Source organism: Rhinopithecus roxellana, chromosome 10 (assembly GCF_007565055.1).
Source record: "Rhinopithecus roxellana isolate Shanxi Qingling chromosome 10, ASM756505v1, whole genome shotgun sequence".
NCBI classification, from domain to species: Eukaryota; Metazoa; Chordata; class Mammalia; order Primates; family Cercopithecidae; genus Rhinopithecus; species Rhinopithecus roxellana.
This window is the reverse complement of record NC_044558.1, coordinates 95,450,556-95,468,408: the sequence shown is the minus strand read 5'-3', so window position 1 is coordinate 95,468,408 and position 17,853 is coordinate 95,450,556. Positions and strand designations below refer to the sequence as shown.

Below are 17,853 nucleotides of genomic sequence, written 5' to 3'. Positions count from 1 at the left end.
GACTATAGGCGCCCGCCACCTCGCCCGGCTAGTTTTGTTTTGTATTTTTTAGTAGAGACGGGGTTTCACGGTGTTAGCCAGGATGGTCTCGATCTCCTGACCTCGTGATCCACCCGTCTCGGCCTCCCAAAGTGCTGGGATTACAGGCTTGAGCCACCGCGCCCGGCCAAAATGCAAATACTTTAGTCATTCAAGTACCACCATACATTTTAGGGTTTTTTTTTGTTTTATTTTTTTGAGACAAAGTTTTGCTCTTGTTGCCCAGGCTGGAGTGCAATGGCACGATCTCAGCTCACTGCAACCTTTGGCTCACCGTAACGTCTGCCTCCTGGGTTTAAGCAATTCTCCTGCCTCAGCCTCCTGAGTAGCTGGGATTACAGGCATGTGCCACCACGGCTGGCTATTTATTTATTTATTTTTTGAGACGGAGTTTTGCTTTTGTTGCCCAAGCTGGAGTGCAATGGTGTGATCTCGGCTCACTGCAACCTCTGCCTCCTGGGTTCAAGCGATTCTCCTGTATCAGCCTCCTGAGTAGCTGAGATTACAGGCGCATGCCACCATGCCCGGCTAATTTTTGTAGTTTTAGTACAGACGGGGTCTCATCATATTGGTTAGGCTGGTCTTGAACTCCTGACCTCGGGTAAGCCGCCCACCTGAGCCTTGCAAAGTGCTGGGATTACTGGCGTGAGCCACAGCGCCCGGCCCGGCTGATTTTTGTGTTTTTAGTTGAGACCGCGTTTCTCCGTGTTGGTCAGGCTAGTCTTGAACTCCTGACCTCAGGTGATTTGCCCACCTGGGCCTCCCAAAGTGCTGGGATTACAGGCGTGATCCACTGCGCCCAGCCATATTAGTATATTTTATTGCGTACACATACACAGAAAGAAAAAAAAAGAAAAAGAAAAAAGAAAGCACTGATGTATATGCTCTAACATGGGTGAATTTGAAAACATTAAGTCAAAGAAGCTGGACATAAAAGGTCACATGTTGTATTAAAAATTCAATATACATGAATTATCCAGAATAAGCAAATTCATAGAGACAGAAAGTAGATTAATACTGGGAGGAGAGTGGGAAGGACAGGGGCTTGGGGAGGAATGTGGGGTGGGGTGGCTGCTAAAGTGTGCAGGTTCATTACACTGGGGTGATGAAAATGCTCTGGATTTAGTGGTGATGGCTGCAAAACTTCATGTGTATACTAAAAAAAGTGAATTGTACACTTTAAAAGGCTACTATGGAATGTGAATTTTATCTTAAAACAAACTGTAAGTGAATGTCAAAGACAGGCAATAAAGTTTTTCTTACATGGAATGTTAGAAATTTATTTATTATGACTTATTAAGCGCCAGCTTAATGCTGCAGAAAACTTCAAATCACCCTTGATAACCCACTTTCTTGTATCCCACCCAAATTACTGATCAAGAGTTTTTCAAGTAAAGACATGCTCTTCTCTCTTCTGTATAAAACTTTACGAAGTAAAGGCAAAAGATTGTGTACATCTCGCTGGAAAATGCTGCCCAGGGCTCTGGAGACGGTGGCTGCCCGGGTTCCCTTCACTGTCCAGGTCCTGAAAGACTCTTGTTCATGAACTGTCTCTTCACAAAGCAAGTCCACCACTAACAAGAGGGGACAACACAGAGTGAATAGTGGGGGTCAAATTACAATAGAATTCACATTTATTTAATAATAAAATTTCACATCAGTCTGAAATCTCTTATAAACTTTTTTTTTTTTGAGATGGAGTCTCGCTCTGTTGCCCAGGCTGGAGGGCAGTGGTGCGATCTTGGCTCACTGCAAGCTCTGTCTCCTGGGTTCATGTCATTATCCTGCCTCAGCCTCCCCAGTAGCTGGGACTACAGGTGCCCGCCACCATGCCTGGCTAATTTTTTGTATTTTTTAGTAGAGACGGGGTTTCACTGTGTTAGCCAGGATGGTCTTGATCTCCTGACCTCGTGATCCGCCTGCCTCGGCCTTCCAAAGTGCTGGGATTACAGGCGTGAGCCACCGCGCCTGGCCATAAACTCTTTTTAGACAAAGTCTCACTCTGTCATTCAGGCTGGAGTGCAATGGCATGATCTTGGCTCACTGCAACCTCCACTTCCTGGGTTCAAGCGACTCTCTTGTCTCAGCCTCCTGAGTAGCTGGGATGACAGGCATGCACCATCATGCCTGGCTAATTTTTTGTATTTTTAGTAGAGATGGGGTTTCACCATGTTCGCCAGGTTAGTCTCGAACTCCTGACCTCAAGTGATCCACTGCCTCGTCCTCCCAAAGTGTTGGGATTACAGGCGTGAGCCACTGCGCCTGGCCTGCAATTCATTATTTAGTGTGATTCAGTGAACTCATATTACATACTAGACACATACCGGAAGTTAAGCAACACTGCAATGCAGAAATTAAAAATATTCTTGCAATGGAAGACCTTAGTGTGTTCAATGGTGGCTATTGGATAAAAGGTGATTTACCAATTAAGCAGGCAAGAAGAGGGTCTTACCTTGCTAGGTTTATCATTCTGAGGGTCGAAAACTTTCTCACAAAGTCTCAGTCCAGTCTCTTGCCTTAGCTGTTGTAAATAGGCTCTCATCACTTCTAAAACAGAACAATTTTAAAAAACTGTATTTGCAAATACATCCCAAATGTACTGGTTGCAGGTTTGGATGCTCACTGTGGTAATACATTTTTATACATTCAAACAGGATATGAAATAGAAATGACAGTCCAAATAGTTTTATAACTACATTTGTTTTTGTTCAAAAGATTTTCTGCATGTCATCCTTGTTGCCAAGAATTGTTTGTGAGAGTGACTAATAAGATAATGTACTTCCTATGATTTCACTCTCAATCTGTATATGAATCAAGGCAAGAAAAGGAGGGGTGGTAGGAAGTCAAATGGAGAAAATCTTGTGCCATAGAGAGAGGATAGAGACCTGTTCTTACCATCTTCCTGTTTGTTCGCAGGTTTGGCATAAATTGCATTAAGTGGAAAACCAGGCTCTCCAGGAATGGGAAAATTAGTGATTCCCAATGTATACATTTCTTTCTCACCTTGGCTTTTGGAATTGCACTGAAAAAAAAAAAATATATATATATATATACACACACACACACACACACACACACACACACACACACACACACACACATATATTTTACAGGGAAAAGAATTCCATCCTTGGACCCCAGGTTAAGAACCCTTGAGCCAAGGGATTAAAAGGAATTTCTCTGTCAAGATTTCTGTCTTGAGAAAATATATGTAAAGGCTTAAAACACCACTACTTTTATCTTTGTGTCAGTCAATTATACAAGTTCAGAGAACTAAATTCAAATTTTTCTCTTAAGTCCATGCTGTAAGTCAGAGGAAATATTTTCTACTTGTCTTTAAAGTCTCAACAAATCCCAGATGACTGGGAGGGTAAATGCCTCTCAGCAATTTGTTTTCCTGATATAAAATCATCCAAGTTTAATTACCTTTTGGAGTTTCTTCAGACATTCAGAAATGTAGAGAGTAATATATATTAAGGTCCTATCAGCTTCATTCTACAGGGAGAAAAAGAAGACTTAAAAACAGTTATCAAAACATAACAATGATATGCAATGAATGAATTCCATCTTTGTCTTCTGATTATCTACTGGATGCAGTGGTAGGACAGCCACTATCACATCAAAACTCCCATTCTCCAAATGCAGTCTCCTCAGTCTCCTTTTCCATTTGTCCCTGGGAGGAAGGCACAGGCCCCACTCTGAGCTGTGCGGCTGCTCTTTTTTGTTTTTTTGTTTTTTTTTTTTGAGACGGAGTCTTGCTCTATTGCCTAGGCTGGAGTGCAGTGGCACAATCTCGGCTCACTGCAACCTCCACCTCCCAGGTTCAAGCAATTTTCCTGCCTCAGCCTCCTAAGCAGCTGGGATTACAGGTGCCCGCCACCATGCCTGGCTAATTTTTCTAGTTTTAGGAGAGACGGGGTTTCATCATGTTGGCCAGGTTGGTCTCAAACTCCTGACCTCAAGTGATCTGCCCACCTCAGCCTCCCAAAGTGTTGGGATTACAGGCATGAGCCACTACGCTTGGCTGAGTGGCTGCTCTCTCGTTTTTCTTGGCTCCCCTTGCCCCAGGGTTCCCAAGGATCTGTGTCAACAGCCCTTCACTGTGTAGGAAGGAGAAGTAACAAGGCTGCCTGGAAAGCCTGAGCTGCTCCATATGGTTGGCTAATTTTTAAAAACCCTTTCACTTCAGGGTCTCTGCTGAGAACAGAAATATTTATTACTCTAAAAGAGGAAGCAACTATTTCACATTTGACTTGCTCCCAAAGAACTCCATAATGTCAATGTCTTGACTTAACCAAAAAGAAAATGTGGAGAAGACAAATGAAAGTTGATCAAATGTGGCATGGACTTTGGGTCAAATTTTACACAAATTTAGGCCAAGTGCAGTGACTTACACCTGTAATCCCAGCACTTTGGGAGGCTGAGGTGGGTGGATTGCTTGAGCCCAGGAATTTGAGACCAGCCTGGGCAAACACCATCTCTACAAAAAATACAAAAAGTAGCTGGGCATGATGGCACACACCTGTGGTCTCAGCTACTCAGAGGCTGAGGTGAGGGGATCACCTAAACCCGAGAGGTCAAAGTTGCAGTGAGCTGTGATGGTGCCACTGCACTCCAGCCTGGGTGACAGAGTGAGAACCTGTCTCAAAAACAATAAAAAAAAAAAAAAAAAAAAAACGATTTATAGTCAAAAAACTGGCCCCAGTCCAAGGGCAGTGGCTCACACCTGTAATCCCAGCACTTTGGGAGGCCAAGGCGGGCAGGTCACTTGAGGTCAGGAGTTCGATACCAGCCTGGCCAACATGGTGAAACCCCGTCTCTACTAAAACTACAAAAATTAGCCAGGCATGGTGGCATGCGCCTGTAATTCCAGCTGCTAGGGAGGCTGAGGCCAGAGAATCGCTTGAACCCAGGAGGCAGAGGTTGCAATGAGTCAAGACTGTACCACTGCACTCTAGCCTGGGCAACAGAGCAAGACTCTGTCTCAAATTAAAAAAAAAAAAGGCTGGGTGTGGTGGCCCACGCCTGTAATCCTAGCACTTTGTAAGGCCAAGGCGGGTGGATCATGAGCTCAGGAGATCGAGACCATCCTGACCAACATGGTGAGACGCTATCTCTACTAAAAAAATACAAAAATTTTGTATTTGGCGTGGTGGTGTGTGCCTGTAATCCCAGCTACTCGGGAGGCTGAGGCACGAGAATCACTTGAACCCGGGAGTCGAGGGTTGCAGTGAGCCAAGATCGGGCCATTGCACTCCAGCCTGGTGACAGAGTGAGACTCTGTCTCAAAACAAAAAAAAAAACAAACAAAAAAATTACCCCCAAACCACATCATTTCCCTATTTTTTTTTTTGAGACAGAGTTTTGCTCTTACTGCCCAGTCTGGAGTGCAATGGCGCGATATCGGCTCATCACAACCTCTGCCTCCTGGGTTCAAACGCTTCTCCTACCTCAGCCTCCCGAGTAGCTGGGATTACAGGCACGTGCCACCATGGCCGGCTAATTTTGTATTTTCAGTAGAGACGGGGTTTCTCCATGTTGGTCCGGCTGGTCTTCAGCTCCCGACCTCAGGTGATCCACCCGCCTCTGCCTCCCAAATTACAGGCAGAGGCACTGTGCCCAGCCACATTTTCCTATTTTTAAAACAATATAGTATCTGGGAATGAATGAAATGTAGCTGAATTATTATTATTATTATTGTTTTGAGACAGTCTTGCTCTGTCGCCCAGGCTGAGTGCAGTGTGATCTCGGCTCACTGCAACCATCACCTCCTGGGTTCAAGCAATTCTTGTGCTTCAGCCTCCTGAGTAGCTGGGATTACAGGCATGCACTACTACACCTGGCTAATTTTTGTATTTTTGGTAGAGATGGGGTTTCACCTTGTTTGCTGGGCTGGTCTCAAACTCCTGGCATCATGTGATCCACCCGCCTCAGCCTCCCAAGTGTTGGGATTACAGGCGTGAGCCACCATGCACTAATTTTTGTATTTTTTGTAGAGATGGGAGTTTGCCATGTTGCCCAGGCCGGTCTCGAACTCCTGGACTCAAGTGATATGCCCAGAGAATTATAACATTCATAACTATTACAAACAACCCACACATTAGATATAGAAAACATTCTGTTACCATCACAGAATGTTTAGACTACAATTTGTACACCAAGAGTCTACAATTAAATAATTCACACCCTATTTGATTCCAGAAGTTCAGAGTTTGGCAAGGAGGGGTTGAAATTCCGTATTTTAGGGCCGGTAGTGGTGGCTCAATGCCTGTAATCCCAGCACGCTGGGAGGCTGAGGTGGGCGGATCATGAGGTCAGGATATCGAGACCATTCTGCCTAACACGGTGAAACCCCATCTCTACTAAAAATACAAAAAATTAGCCGGGTGTGGTGCCACGTGCCTGTAGTTCCAGCTACTCTGGGAGGTTGAGGCAGGAGAATCGCTTGAACCTGGGAGGCGGAGGTTTCAGTGAGCCGAGATCATGGCACTGCACTCCAGCCTGGGCGACAGCAAGACTCAGTCTCAAAAAAAAAAAGAAATTCCATATTTTAGAATACCATCAAGGAAATTTGCTGATATTCCTTGTCACTTTCTCACAGCAGGTTTGCAGAGAACATTTCTGGTTTTCATTTTCCCATCTCCTTTTTGGTCTCCTGCTTCTACCTTCCCCTGACCATCCTCCTCACAGGAACTAAGAACAGAAGGGGAGAGAGTGGTTCAAGGAAGATTTAAGGTCATTCAAGTGTCTTCATTTCTCTATCTCAGGTCCAGGACACAGAAGTACATAAAAAATAACACAGCACATAGGACTTCTTGGTTGTGGATTTATTCCTAAACAAAAACACAGGGTTTAGCTAGTTGTGGTGGCCCATGCCTGTAATCCCAGCAATTTGGGAGGGCGAGATGGGCAGACTGCTTGAGCTGAGGAGTTCAAGGTAAGCCTGGGCAACATGGTGAAACCGTGTCTCTACAAAAAATTAGCCAGGCATGGTGGCACGTGCCTGTAGTTCCAGCTACCTGGGAGACTGAGGCAGAAGGACTGCCTGAGCCCAGGAGGTTGAGGGTATAGTGAACTGTGATTGTGCCACTGCACTCTAGCCTGGGCGACAAGAGCAAGACCCTGTCTCAAAACAAAACAAAACACATAGTAGGTGCTGCTTAACTAATGTTGAATAAATAAAGGTATTTCTAGCAAAGGGTTGGCAAACTTTCTCTGTAAAAGGCAGGCAGTATTTTTAGGCTTTGTGGGCCATACAGTCTTTGTCACAACTACTCAATTCTGCTGTTTTGGTGTGAAAGTAACTACAGATAATATAGAAACAAATGGTTGTGGCTGTGTACCAATAAAGATTTATTTACAAAAAGGGGCAGTGGGCCAAATGTGGCCCTCAGGTTAGAGTTTGCCAACCCCAATATAGAATTTGAAGGAAAAAAAAGAAACTAATATTTATACAAAAGCTAACATTAAGCACTATTCTCAATTTCAAAAATTACATGCTGATTTCATTTTATTTTCTCCTCACAGCAAGGTTGGTATTATCCTTATGAGATACTTGGATAGCAACCTTGGATAGCAAGATTGGTATTATCCCTATGAGAAAACTAAGTTAAATATTAAAAGCTCTGTAATTTACCTTAATTTCATAGTTTTTGAAGAAGACATTGGCCTTGAAGTAATAGATGGCTTCATCCACAATATCTGTATCTTTTGCTAAGCAGGACACAAGGGAAGGAGCACAGAGAACATTAGCCAAATACAAAACATAACACCTATCAAAGCCATAAAGGGAAAACACATACAACTGTCAACAGTTGCGGAGTTGAATAAAATAAAATGATCCTATTGGAATATAAAGTTTTTAGAAAATATTTATTTTCTTATTTATTTATTTTTTGATACAGAGTCTTGCTCTGTCACCCAGGCTGGAGTGCAGTGGCGCAATCTCGCCTCACTGCAAGCTCTGCCTCCCAGGTTCACACCATTCTCCTGCCTCAGTCTCCCGAGTAGCTGGGACTACAGGCGTCTGCCACCACGCCTGGCTAATTTTTTGTTTTTGTTTTTTGTTTTTTTTGAGACGGAGTCTTGCTCTGCCGCCCAGGCTGGAGTGCAGTGGCCGGATCTCAGCTCACTGCAAGCTCCGCCTCCCGGGTTCACGCCATTCTCCTGTCTCAGCCTCCCGAGTAGCTGGGACTACAGGCGCCCGCCTCGTCGCCCGGCTAGTTTTTTGTATTTTTTAGTAGAGACAGGGTTTCACCGTATTAGCCAGGATGGTCTCGATCTCCTGACCTCGTGATCCGCCCGTCTCGGCCTCCCAAAGTGCTGGGATTACAGGCTTGAGCCACCACGCCCGGCTAATTTTTTGTATTTTTAGTAGAGATGGCGTTTCACCGTGTTAGCCAGGATGGTCTTGATCTCCTGACCTCGTGATCTGCTCACCTCGGCCTCCCAAAATGCTGGGATTACAGGCATGAGCCACCACGCCCGGGTTTTTAGAAAATATTTATAGAAAAGTAGTACACGGTTTATTTTTACAGCTTTATTGTTTTTGTAAAAGTTACACATGCTCATTAGAAAATGAAATTCAATCAATACAGTTTTCTTTTTCAGAGAGAGGTCTTGCTCTGTTACCCAGGCTGGAGTGCAGTGATACAATTATAGCTCACCACAGACTTGAACGCCTGAGCTCAAGCGATCCTCCCATTTCAGCTTCCCAGGTAGCTGGGACTATAGGCATGTACCATGAGGACTGGCCAATTTTTTTCTTTAAAGTTTTTTAGAGATGGCTGGGCATGGTGGCTCACGCCTGTAATCCCAACACTTTGGGAGGCCGACGCGGGTGGATCACCTGAGGTCAGCAGCCTGGCCAACATGGTGAAACCCTGCCTCTACTAAAAATACAAAAATTTAGCGGAGCGTGGTGGCGGCCACCTGTAATCCCAGCTACTTGGGAGGCTGAGGCAGGAGAATTGCTTGAACCTGCGGGTGGAGGTTGCAGTGAGCCAAGATTGCAGCATTGCACTCCAGAGCCTGGGAGACAAGATTGAAACTCCGTCTCAAAAAAAAAAAAAAAAAAAAATTTTTTTTAAGAGATGCAGTCTCACTATATTGCCTAGGCTGGTCTCAAACTCCTGGCCTCAAGTGATCCTCCTGCCTCCTGAGTAGCTAAGATTATAGGCATAAGCCACAGCACCAGGCCAAAAAAATTTTTTTTAAATTGTCACCTTAATTCCCACGTCCCCCAAAATAACTACCATTAGCATTTGGTGAACATTATTCATGACGTCTCTAAATGCATTTATAAAAAAACACTGAGACACAGACTAACTTTAACTGTTTCCTAAAAATAAAAAGTATTCAGCCGGGCGCAGTGGCTCACGCCTGTAGTCCCAGCACTTTGGGAGGCCGAGACGGATGGATTTCCTGAGGTCAGGAGTTTGAGACCAGCCTGGCCAACATGGAGAAACCCTGTCTCTACTAAAAATACAAAAACTAGCCAGGCATGGTGGTACGTGCCTGTAATCCCAACTACTCGGGGGCTAAGGCAGGAGAACTGCTTGAACCCAGGAGGCAGAGGCTGCAGTGAGCCAAGATCATGCCACTGAACTCAATCAAGCCTGGGTGACAGAGCGAGACTCTATCTCAAAAAAATAAAAATAAAAAATACATAAATAAAAAAAAATAAAAAGTATTCAATATAATTTTATTTGAATTTACACATTATAGTTTCAGGAAAAAAACTCAATTATTTAGAACATGTTGGGGTTCAGATACACATCTTTCTTTTTATGAAAACTATGACTTAAAATATACTTGTACAAGCTGTTGTAGGTAGCTCTAGATGGACAAAAACCAGAAATACTGTCTTGACAAAAAAATATCTCATGACACAATTTCTTTGGCAATTTTTTGTTTTCCTTCTTTTTATTTTAAAAAGGTCAAAATCCTTGGGTCTTGATATCTGGCAGCTGGTTTCAGCAGTGCTGAGACAGTTATTTATACTTCTCGTCTATGACTGTTAACATTCTCACACAGCAGAAATGCAAAGTAATCCTGAAGCTTTCATACTCTGCAATTAAGTTGTCTTCATCCCAGCTCACTGCCCTGTGGAAGAATTTCAACAGAATTCTAACTCTAGACTTGTGTTCCCAGCAACCTATTTTTTTTTTTTTTTTTGAGATGGAGTCTCGCTCTGTTACCCAGGCTGGAGTGCAGTGATGCAATCTCGGCTCACTGCAAGCTCCACCTCCCGGGTTCACGCCATTCTCCTGCCTCAGCCTCCTGAGTAGCTGGGACTACAGGCACCCGCCACTATGCCTGCCTAATTTTTTGTATTTTTAGTAGAGACGGGGTTTCACTGTGTTAGCCAGGATGGTCTCGATCTCCTGACCTCATGATCCACCTGTCTTGGCCTCCCAAAGTGCTGGGATTACAGGCGTGAGCCACTGCACCCGGCCCTGTTTTTTTTGAGATAGAGTCTCACTTTGTTGCCCAGGCTGGAGTGCCATGGCACGATCTAGGCCCACTGCAACCTCCGCCTCCTGAGTTCAAGCGATTCTCCTGCCTCAGCCTCCCGTGTAGCTGGGACCTGCCACCACAGTCAGCTAATTTTTGTATTTTTAGTAGAGACAGAGTTTCTCCATGTTGTTCAGGCTGGTCTCAAACTCCTGAACTCAGGTGATCCACCCACTTCGACCTCTCAAAGTGCTGGGATTAGAGGTGTGAGCCACCACACCTGGCCTTTGCAGTGTAATTTTTGTTTTTTTTTGAGATGGAGTCTCACTCTGTCGCCCAGGCTGGAGTGCAGTGGTGCAATCTTGGTTCACTGCAACCTCCACCCACTATGTTCAAGCAATTCTCCTGTCTCAGCCTCCTGAGTAGCTGGGATCACAGGTGCCCACTACCATGCCTAGCTAATTTTTGTATTTTTAGTAGAGATGGGGTTTTGCCATGTTTGCCAGGCTGGTCTTGAACTCCTGACCTTAAGTGATCCACTTGCCCTGGCCTCCCAAAGTTCTGGGATTACAAGTGTGAGCCACCGCGCCCAGCCCTGTGATTTTCTTTTATGTTATTTTTCTTCTTTCTCAGGCTGTCTTCTTCCTTGTTCCTTTTCCTCAGAATCAAGTAGAGACTGTGGTGACTCACCATATGTATAAAGTTTACTGAGTTTTCAAATGGTGTTGAAAACAAAATTAGGTTAAAAAAAAGGTCAAGTAAAACAGTCTGGCAGAGATATGGGAATTGGATCAGTACCAAATTGGTAATTATAATAATGGTCTTGGAAACCATGAATGGAATTCAGTTCAGACCCTTGCAGGTTACAGGGAAACCGTGTCTAATATAATACAAATAATACTGTTGGGAGAACATCTCAGAAAGCATCAGAAGAGTCTCAGACAGTGTCTGAAAAATATTGTGGCTTTCTGAAATAAAACTCAGAAAAGTAGGAATAGACATAAGTAATGTTACATAGTATACTTCAGATTTAAGATTGAGGTATTGCTAAAAATGAAGATCTTGAAGAATGAATAAAGGAAGTAGATTTAGACGGGGAAGAGGTCAAAATATTTGTTGTTTTCTTCCAGGTTGATAACAGAAAGGATGGGCATGTGGCATTCTAGATGTAACAGCATTAGATTTGTTTGAAAGAACTGATAAACAGTGTCCAGAATTAAGCACATTTCCTCCATTTTCTTAAAAGAATTTCCTGGAGAAGTCAGAAGAAATAATATAATTTCCTATTAAATGCAACATATAACCACTATCTTGAAAGGTCTAGACCACAATATCTACCAAAGTACAAGGGCAATTTGAGAGAGAAGACTGAGCTAAGAATTTCCTTGATTTGATCATTTTAAAGACTATTAGGCATTTCATACCAAAATTTGAAAATAATGGGTTTAGACTTACTCTCTCTGGGTGCAGGTCCTTTGAATTGACTTCTGATAGGTAAGAGTGCCATGTTTCCGATGAGTTTGGTGTCAGGATCCATGAGAGAAGAGTGGTAAGCCTGTAATGGCAAGCCCAGGAAGAACACAGAAGCAGAAAGAGAGCAAATGTCACTGTGGCAAACAACCTTTCCTTAAAGGAAAAAGAGAGTAACCCACCTAAGATTAATCAGGGTAGGGAGAAGGGATAGCAGCATTGAGGTGCTAGAGCTGGTTCTTTCTGACTCAAGAAAACCAATTGTTAAATTATGAGGCATTTTTCAAGCTGGTTGTTAAACACAGCAGTTCTCAAAAATCAAATTATATAAACTTACAATTAAGTAAATGATGTTGGCCGGTGCAGTGGCTCATGCCTGTAATCCCAGCACTTTGGGAGGCTGAGGCAGGCGGATTGCCTGAGGTCAGGAGTTCGCGACCAGCCTGGGCAACACAGTGAAACCCCATCTCTACTAAAATACAAAAAATTAGCCGGGCGTGGCAGTGTGCGCCTGTAGTCCCAGTTACTTGGGAGGCTAAGCTAGAGAATCACTTGAACCCAGAAGGCGAAGGTTGCAGTGAACCAAGATCATCCCACTGCACTCCAGCCTGGGCAACAGAGTGAGACTCTGTCTCAAAAAAAAAAAAAAGTAAATGATGTTAAAACCAATGATGCTTAAATATTCATCACTTCTTTTTTTTTTTTTTTTTTTTTTTTGAGAAGGAGTCTCACCATGTTGCCTAAGATGGTCTCGAACTCCTAAGCTCAAGTGATACGCCTGCCTTGGCCTCCCAAAGGGCTGGGACTACAGGCGTGAGCCACCTCACCCGGCTACTTCCTACATTTTTTTTTTTGAGACGGAGTATCGCTCTTGTTGCCCAGGTTGGAATGCAATGACGTGACCTTGGCCCACTGCAACCTCCGCCTCCTGGATTCAAGCGATTCTCCTGCCTCAGCCTCCTGAGTAGCTGTGATTACAGGGATGTGCCACCACGCCCAGCTAATTTTGTAGTTTTGGTAGAGACGGGGTTTCTCCATTTTGGCCAGGCTGGTGTCGAACTCCCGGCCTCAGGTGATCCGCCCGCCTCGGCCTCCCAAAGTGTTGGGATTATAGGCGTGAGCCACTGCACTGCACTTGGCCTACTTCCTAAATTTTTTTTTTTTTTTTTTTTTTTTTTTCCCCGAGATGGAGTCTCGCCCTGTCACCCAGGCTGGAGTGCAGTGGCACGATATCTGTTCACTGAAACCTCCGCCTCCTGGGTTCAAGCGATTCTCCCGCCCCAGCCTCTTGAGTAGCTGGGATTAGAGGTGTGAGCCACCATGCCCAGCTAATTTTTGTATTTTTAGTAGAGACAGGGTTTCACCATGTTGGTCAGGCTGGTCTCAAACCCCTGACCCCATGATCCGCCCACCTCGGCCTCCCAAAGTGCTGAGATTACAGGCGTGAGCCACCGCGCCCGGCAATAACCTAATTTTTAAAAATTACATTTTCCTATTGTCATGTTCTTAAAGTTATAATTACGAAATACTAAATAATGGGGTGCTGCTGTGCATCTCTTCCAATTCTATGTTTGGTGACATCACATTGGTATCTGGTCAAAGTATTTCCACCACAGAAAGGCAAACATCATACAAATCAGGGTACCCAGCCCCCAGCTAAACCAAGACCCAAGCACTATCTTTTCAGCTCTGCCACTTCCTGGCATTACGCTTTTGACCAAGGCATCATTCTTCTTCTCTTAGCTTGTTTCCAAATCTGTAACATGAGAAGATATATATTCCCTTCAGTGGGTAGGTGTGAGTTAAAGGAAGGGAGAAAAAAATCACATTTATGAGAGCATTCTGTATGCTGATTCTTAGTTCTGCCTTTTACAAGATGCCTGGCTTTTTATAAGACAACATGGGTCCCATTCATATATTCATTCATTCATCAAATGATTGCTAAGCACCTTCTATGTGCAAGACACTGTGATATAGTAATATACAAAGTAGTACAGTCCCGGTCCTTGAAGAGTAGAGAAGGCAGACAAAAAATAATCACAGGATGGGACGGGCATGGTGGCTCATGCCTGTAATCCAAACACTTTGGGAGGCGGAGGCTGACAGATCACAAGGCCAAAAGAGAGAGACCATCCTGACCAACATGGTGAAACCTCGTCTCTACTAAAAATACAAAAATTAGCTGGGTGTGGTAGCACATGCCTGTATTCCCAGCTACTTGGGAGGCTGAGGCACGAGAATTACCTGAACACAGGAGGCAGAGGTTGCAGTGAGCCGAGATGGCGCCACTGCACTCCAGCCTGGTAACAGAGTGAGACTCCATCTCAAACCAACCAACCAACCAACCCAGGGTGAATCCAGGGTGCTCTATATGCAACTGGAGCCAGTACAGGGCTTTAGAGTCCTTTTTTTTTTGGAGACAGAGTCTCCTCTCACCCAGGCTGGAGTACAGTGGCATGATCACAGTTCACTGTAGCCTCAAACTCCTGGCTCCAGGTGATCCTCCCACCTCAGCCTCTTGAGAGGCTGGGAGGAGATGCACTACCACATTCAGCTAATTTATTCTTATTTTTGTAGAGGCAGGGTCTCATTATGTTGCCCAGGTTGGTCTCAAACTCCTGGGCTCAAGCGATCCTCCCATCTTGGCCTCCTAAAGTATTGGGATTATAGGCATAAGCCACTGTACCCAGCCTAGAGTCCTGGCTTAAAATCTGGTTTTACCATTAGTAGGCAACTTTGTCCAAATTACCTTCTCTGAGGTTCCGTTTCCTCTTTTGTAAAACAGGAATCATGGTACCTACTTCACAGGGTCATTATGAGGATTAGATGGGATAATTTATAAAGTGTGTACCCCAGAGCTCAGGAGTCAAATGGTAATTACGGTACTCATAAAATATGTATTTGTGAGGCTGAATAAGGTGGCTCACGCCTGTAACTTAGGGAGGTTGAGGCAGGAGGACTGCTTGAGCCCAGAAGTTTGAGACCAGCCTGGGCAACATGGTGAGACCCTGTCTCTACTGAAAATACAAAAACTTAGCTGGGTGTAGTGGCGTACACCTGTAGTCCCAGCTGCTCAGGAGGCTGAGGTGGGAGGATCACCTGAGCCAAGTTTGTGTCACTGCACTGCAGTCTCAGAGACAGGGTGCAACCCTGTCTCAAAAAAAAAAAAAAAAAAAAAAAAAAAAAATATATATATATATATATATATATATATATGTGTGTGTGTGTGTGTATTTGCAACTATGGCTTGCTCCTTTTCATCACAGGTATACTTTATCTAAAGCACCCTCTGCCTTCCCTCTCACCAAACTGTCTTGTTACCCATCTAGTTTTTTTTTTATGGAGTGGTGGGGAACGGAGTCTCACTCTGTGGCCAGGCTGGAGTGCAGTGGCGCAGTCTCGGCTCACTGCAACCTCCACCTCCTGGGTTCAAGCGATTCTCCTGCCTCACCCTCCCAAGTAGCTGGGATTACAGGCACGCGCCACCACGCCGAGTTAATTTTTTTATTTTTAGTAGAGATGGGGTTTCACCATGTTGGCCAGGCTGGCCTTGAACTCCTGACCTCGTGATCCATCCGCCTTGGCCTCCCAAAGTGCTAGGATTACAGGCGTGAGCCACCGCGCCTGGCCATCCATCTAGCTTCTTTATAGCATTTGTCACTACCTGACACTACTGTATGTATCTCCTTTATGTTTACACTTTTATTGTCTCGTCTCCCGATTTGAACGTACACTCTTTAAGATGAGGGATTTGTTGAACTTATTTGCTGCTGTAAATAGAGCCTGGCAGGCAGTAGGTGCTCGGTAACGTTTGTTAAAAATAACGTGTGAGCAGGCTGGGCGCGGTGGCTCATGCCTATAATCCCAGCACTTTGGGAGGCCGAGGGGGCGGATCACCTGAGGTCTGGAGTTCCAGCCCAGCTCAGCCAACATGGTGAAACCCCGTCCCTACTAAAATGCAAAAAATTAGCTGGGCGTGGTGGCGCGTGCCTGTAATCCCAGCTACCCAGGAGGCTGAGGCACGAGAATTGCTTGAACCAGGGTGGCGGAGGTTGTAGTGAACCGAGATCGCCTCACTGCACTCCAGCCTGGGCGATACAACGAGACTCTCTCAAAAAACAAACAAAAAAAGTGTGAACAATCACACAATAACTGAACCACCTTTTCCCGAATCTGCAAAATGGAGACCATGATGGTGATAAATCTAGCCCACAGACTGCCTGTCAGAAATTAAGTAAAATCAGACCGTCATAGATTTTTACTCCCACTCTGATACACACGAAAAAGGAAATCTTTGGCGCCGACCGAGTCTGTGACGGCCCTATACCCAGGTGGCTCCGGGGTGACCGCCGCTGCCGGGAAGTGGGTTCTGACAAATGACAAACAGCAGAGGGAGCCTGCCCCCCAGGGCGGAGGAGGAAGTGGGCCTGACAGAAAAAGGAGAAGCTAGACCCTAGACTTGAAATATGAAAAATAAAAAGCGCAACCCTTGGCTTCGCGCTGTAGTGAGGCTTTGGGAACCCTGCCGGAGTCGGAAGAAGTAGACGGAGAGAGAGAAAAGGGCCTCCTCACACACCCTACCCCTGGACCCCTGGCCCCCTCCTGCCGCGCCCCCGCCTCCCACGACTGGCACCCCCGGGCCGTCCCAATTCTTCAGCGACCGGTCCCCTCCCCTAGCCTCCCTCCTTCTCGGGCCCCCGCTTCCTCTCTGCCTTCCGCCGCCCGCTTCTCTCGGCACACACAAGGTTTCTCCCCGCTTTTCAAAATCCCCGCTGTCTCCCCACACCATGGATCGAACCCTCACCGGCATCTTGGCAGCGCCCGGGTTCCAACCCAGAGGAACAGAATACAGGTAGAGCGGAGCGCTTCCGGTCTGGCAGCCGGGGCGGGGTAGGCGGAAGCGAAACGGAAGGGGCGGGGCGATGACGTGCTTCCGGCCTTGTAGTTCCGCCTCTGGTTGCAGCGGCCGCGCGGATCTGAAAGGGGGCGCCAGAGCACTAGGCAGGGGCCCTGAGAGTGGCGCAGCTTGAGGCGCGCGCAGAATGGAGATGGGTCTTGCGGTTCCAGAATCTGAGATCAATCACCTCTTTTGTGTTTTTTTCAAATTTCACCTTTTCAGGGCCGGGCATAGTGGCTCACGCCTGTAATCCCAGCACTTTGGGAGGCCGAGGCGGGTGGATTACCTGAAGTCAGGAGTCCGAGACCAGCCTGGATGGTGAAACCTCGTCTCTACTAAAAATACAAAAATTAGCTGGGCGTGGTAGCATCCCAGCTACTCGGGAAGCTGAGGCAGAAGAATCGCTTGAACCCGGGAGGCGGAGGTTGCGGTGAGCCAAGATCGTGCCGCTGCACTCCAGCCTGAGTGAGAGTGTGACTCTATCTTAAACAAACAAACAAACAAACAAACACCTTTCCTGTGAAGCCGCCTCCGGTCATTGTTTTCAATTCACCCGACTCCAGCCCCATGCCTTATCCTTCTCTCCGGCTTTTTCCCTTAGTTCTTATGATTCTTTTATTTAGTTTACTGTTAGTGCTTGTCTCCCTATCCTCGTAAATGCCAAAGACAGCACTTCGCCCGTTTTGTCTCCTGGCGCCTGTAACAGTGATGGTATGTAGGAAACATCAATATTTGAGTGAAGGAATGAACCCAATGCACTGCATCTAAAAATGGAGAAACTGAAGGGCACTGGAATCTGAATCGCAGCTCCAATACATACTAGCTTTATAATTTTGAGCAAGTTAACTTGCCTCTGTACTTCAGTTCCTCACCTGAAAATGGCAGTAACAGTATTTACCTCATAAATTTGTGAGGATGAAATGAATTACATGTAAAATGCTTAGAAATTACATGCTTGGAGCATACCGAAAGCCCAGGAGTTTTTAACCTAT

General features: G+C 45.5%; 1 protein-coding gene across 1 annotated transcript; it reads right to left on the bottom strand.

The window, feature by feature from the left end:
* Nucleotides 1-1,292: 1,292 nt before the first annotated feature.
* Nucleotides 1,293-16,929, bottom strand: ARPC3 (actin related protein 2/3 complex subunit 3). The gene is made up of 7 exons (XM_010379224.2): nucleotides 16,769-16,929; nucleotides 11,950-12,049; nucleotides 7,676-7,752; nucleotides 3,466-3,534; nucleotides 2,935-3,061; nucleotides 2,492-2,586; nucleotides 1,293-1,613 (listed from the first exon to the last, which is right to left on the bottom strand). The coding sequence occupies exons 1-7, from the start codon at nucleotides 16,772-16,774 to the stop codon at nucleotides 1,551-1,553; spliced, it is 537 nt and encodes a 178-aa protein (XP_010377526.1). The 5' UTR covers nucleotides 16,775-16,929; the 3' UTR covers nucleotides 1,293-1,550.
* Nucleotides 16,930-17,853: the final 924 nt, after the last annotated feature.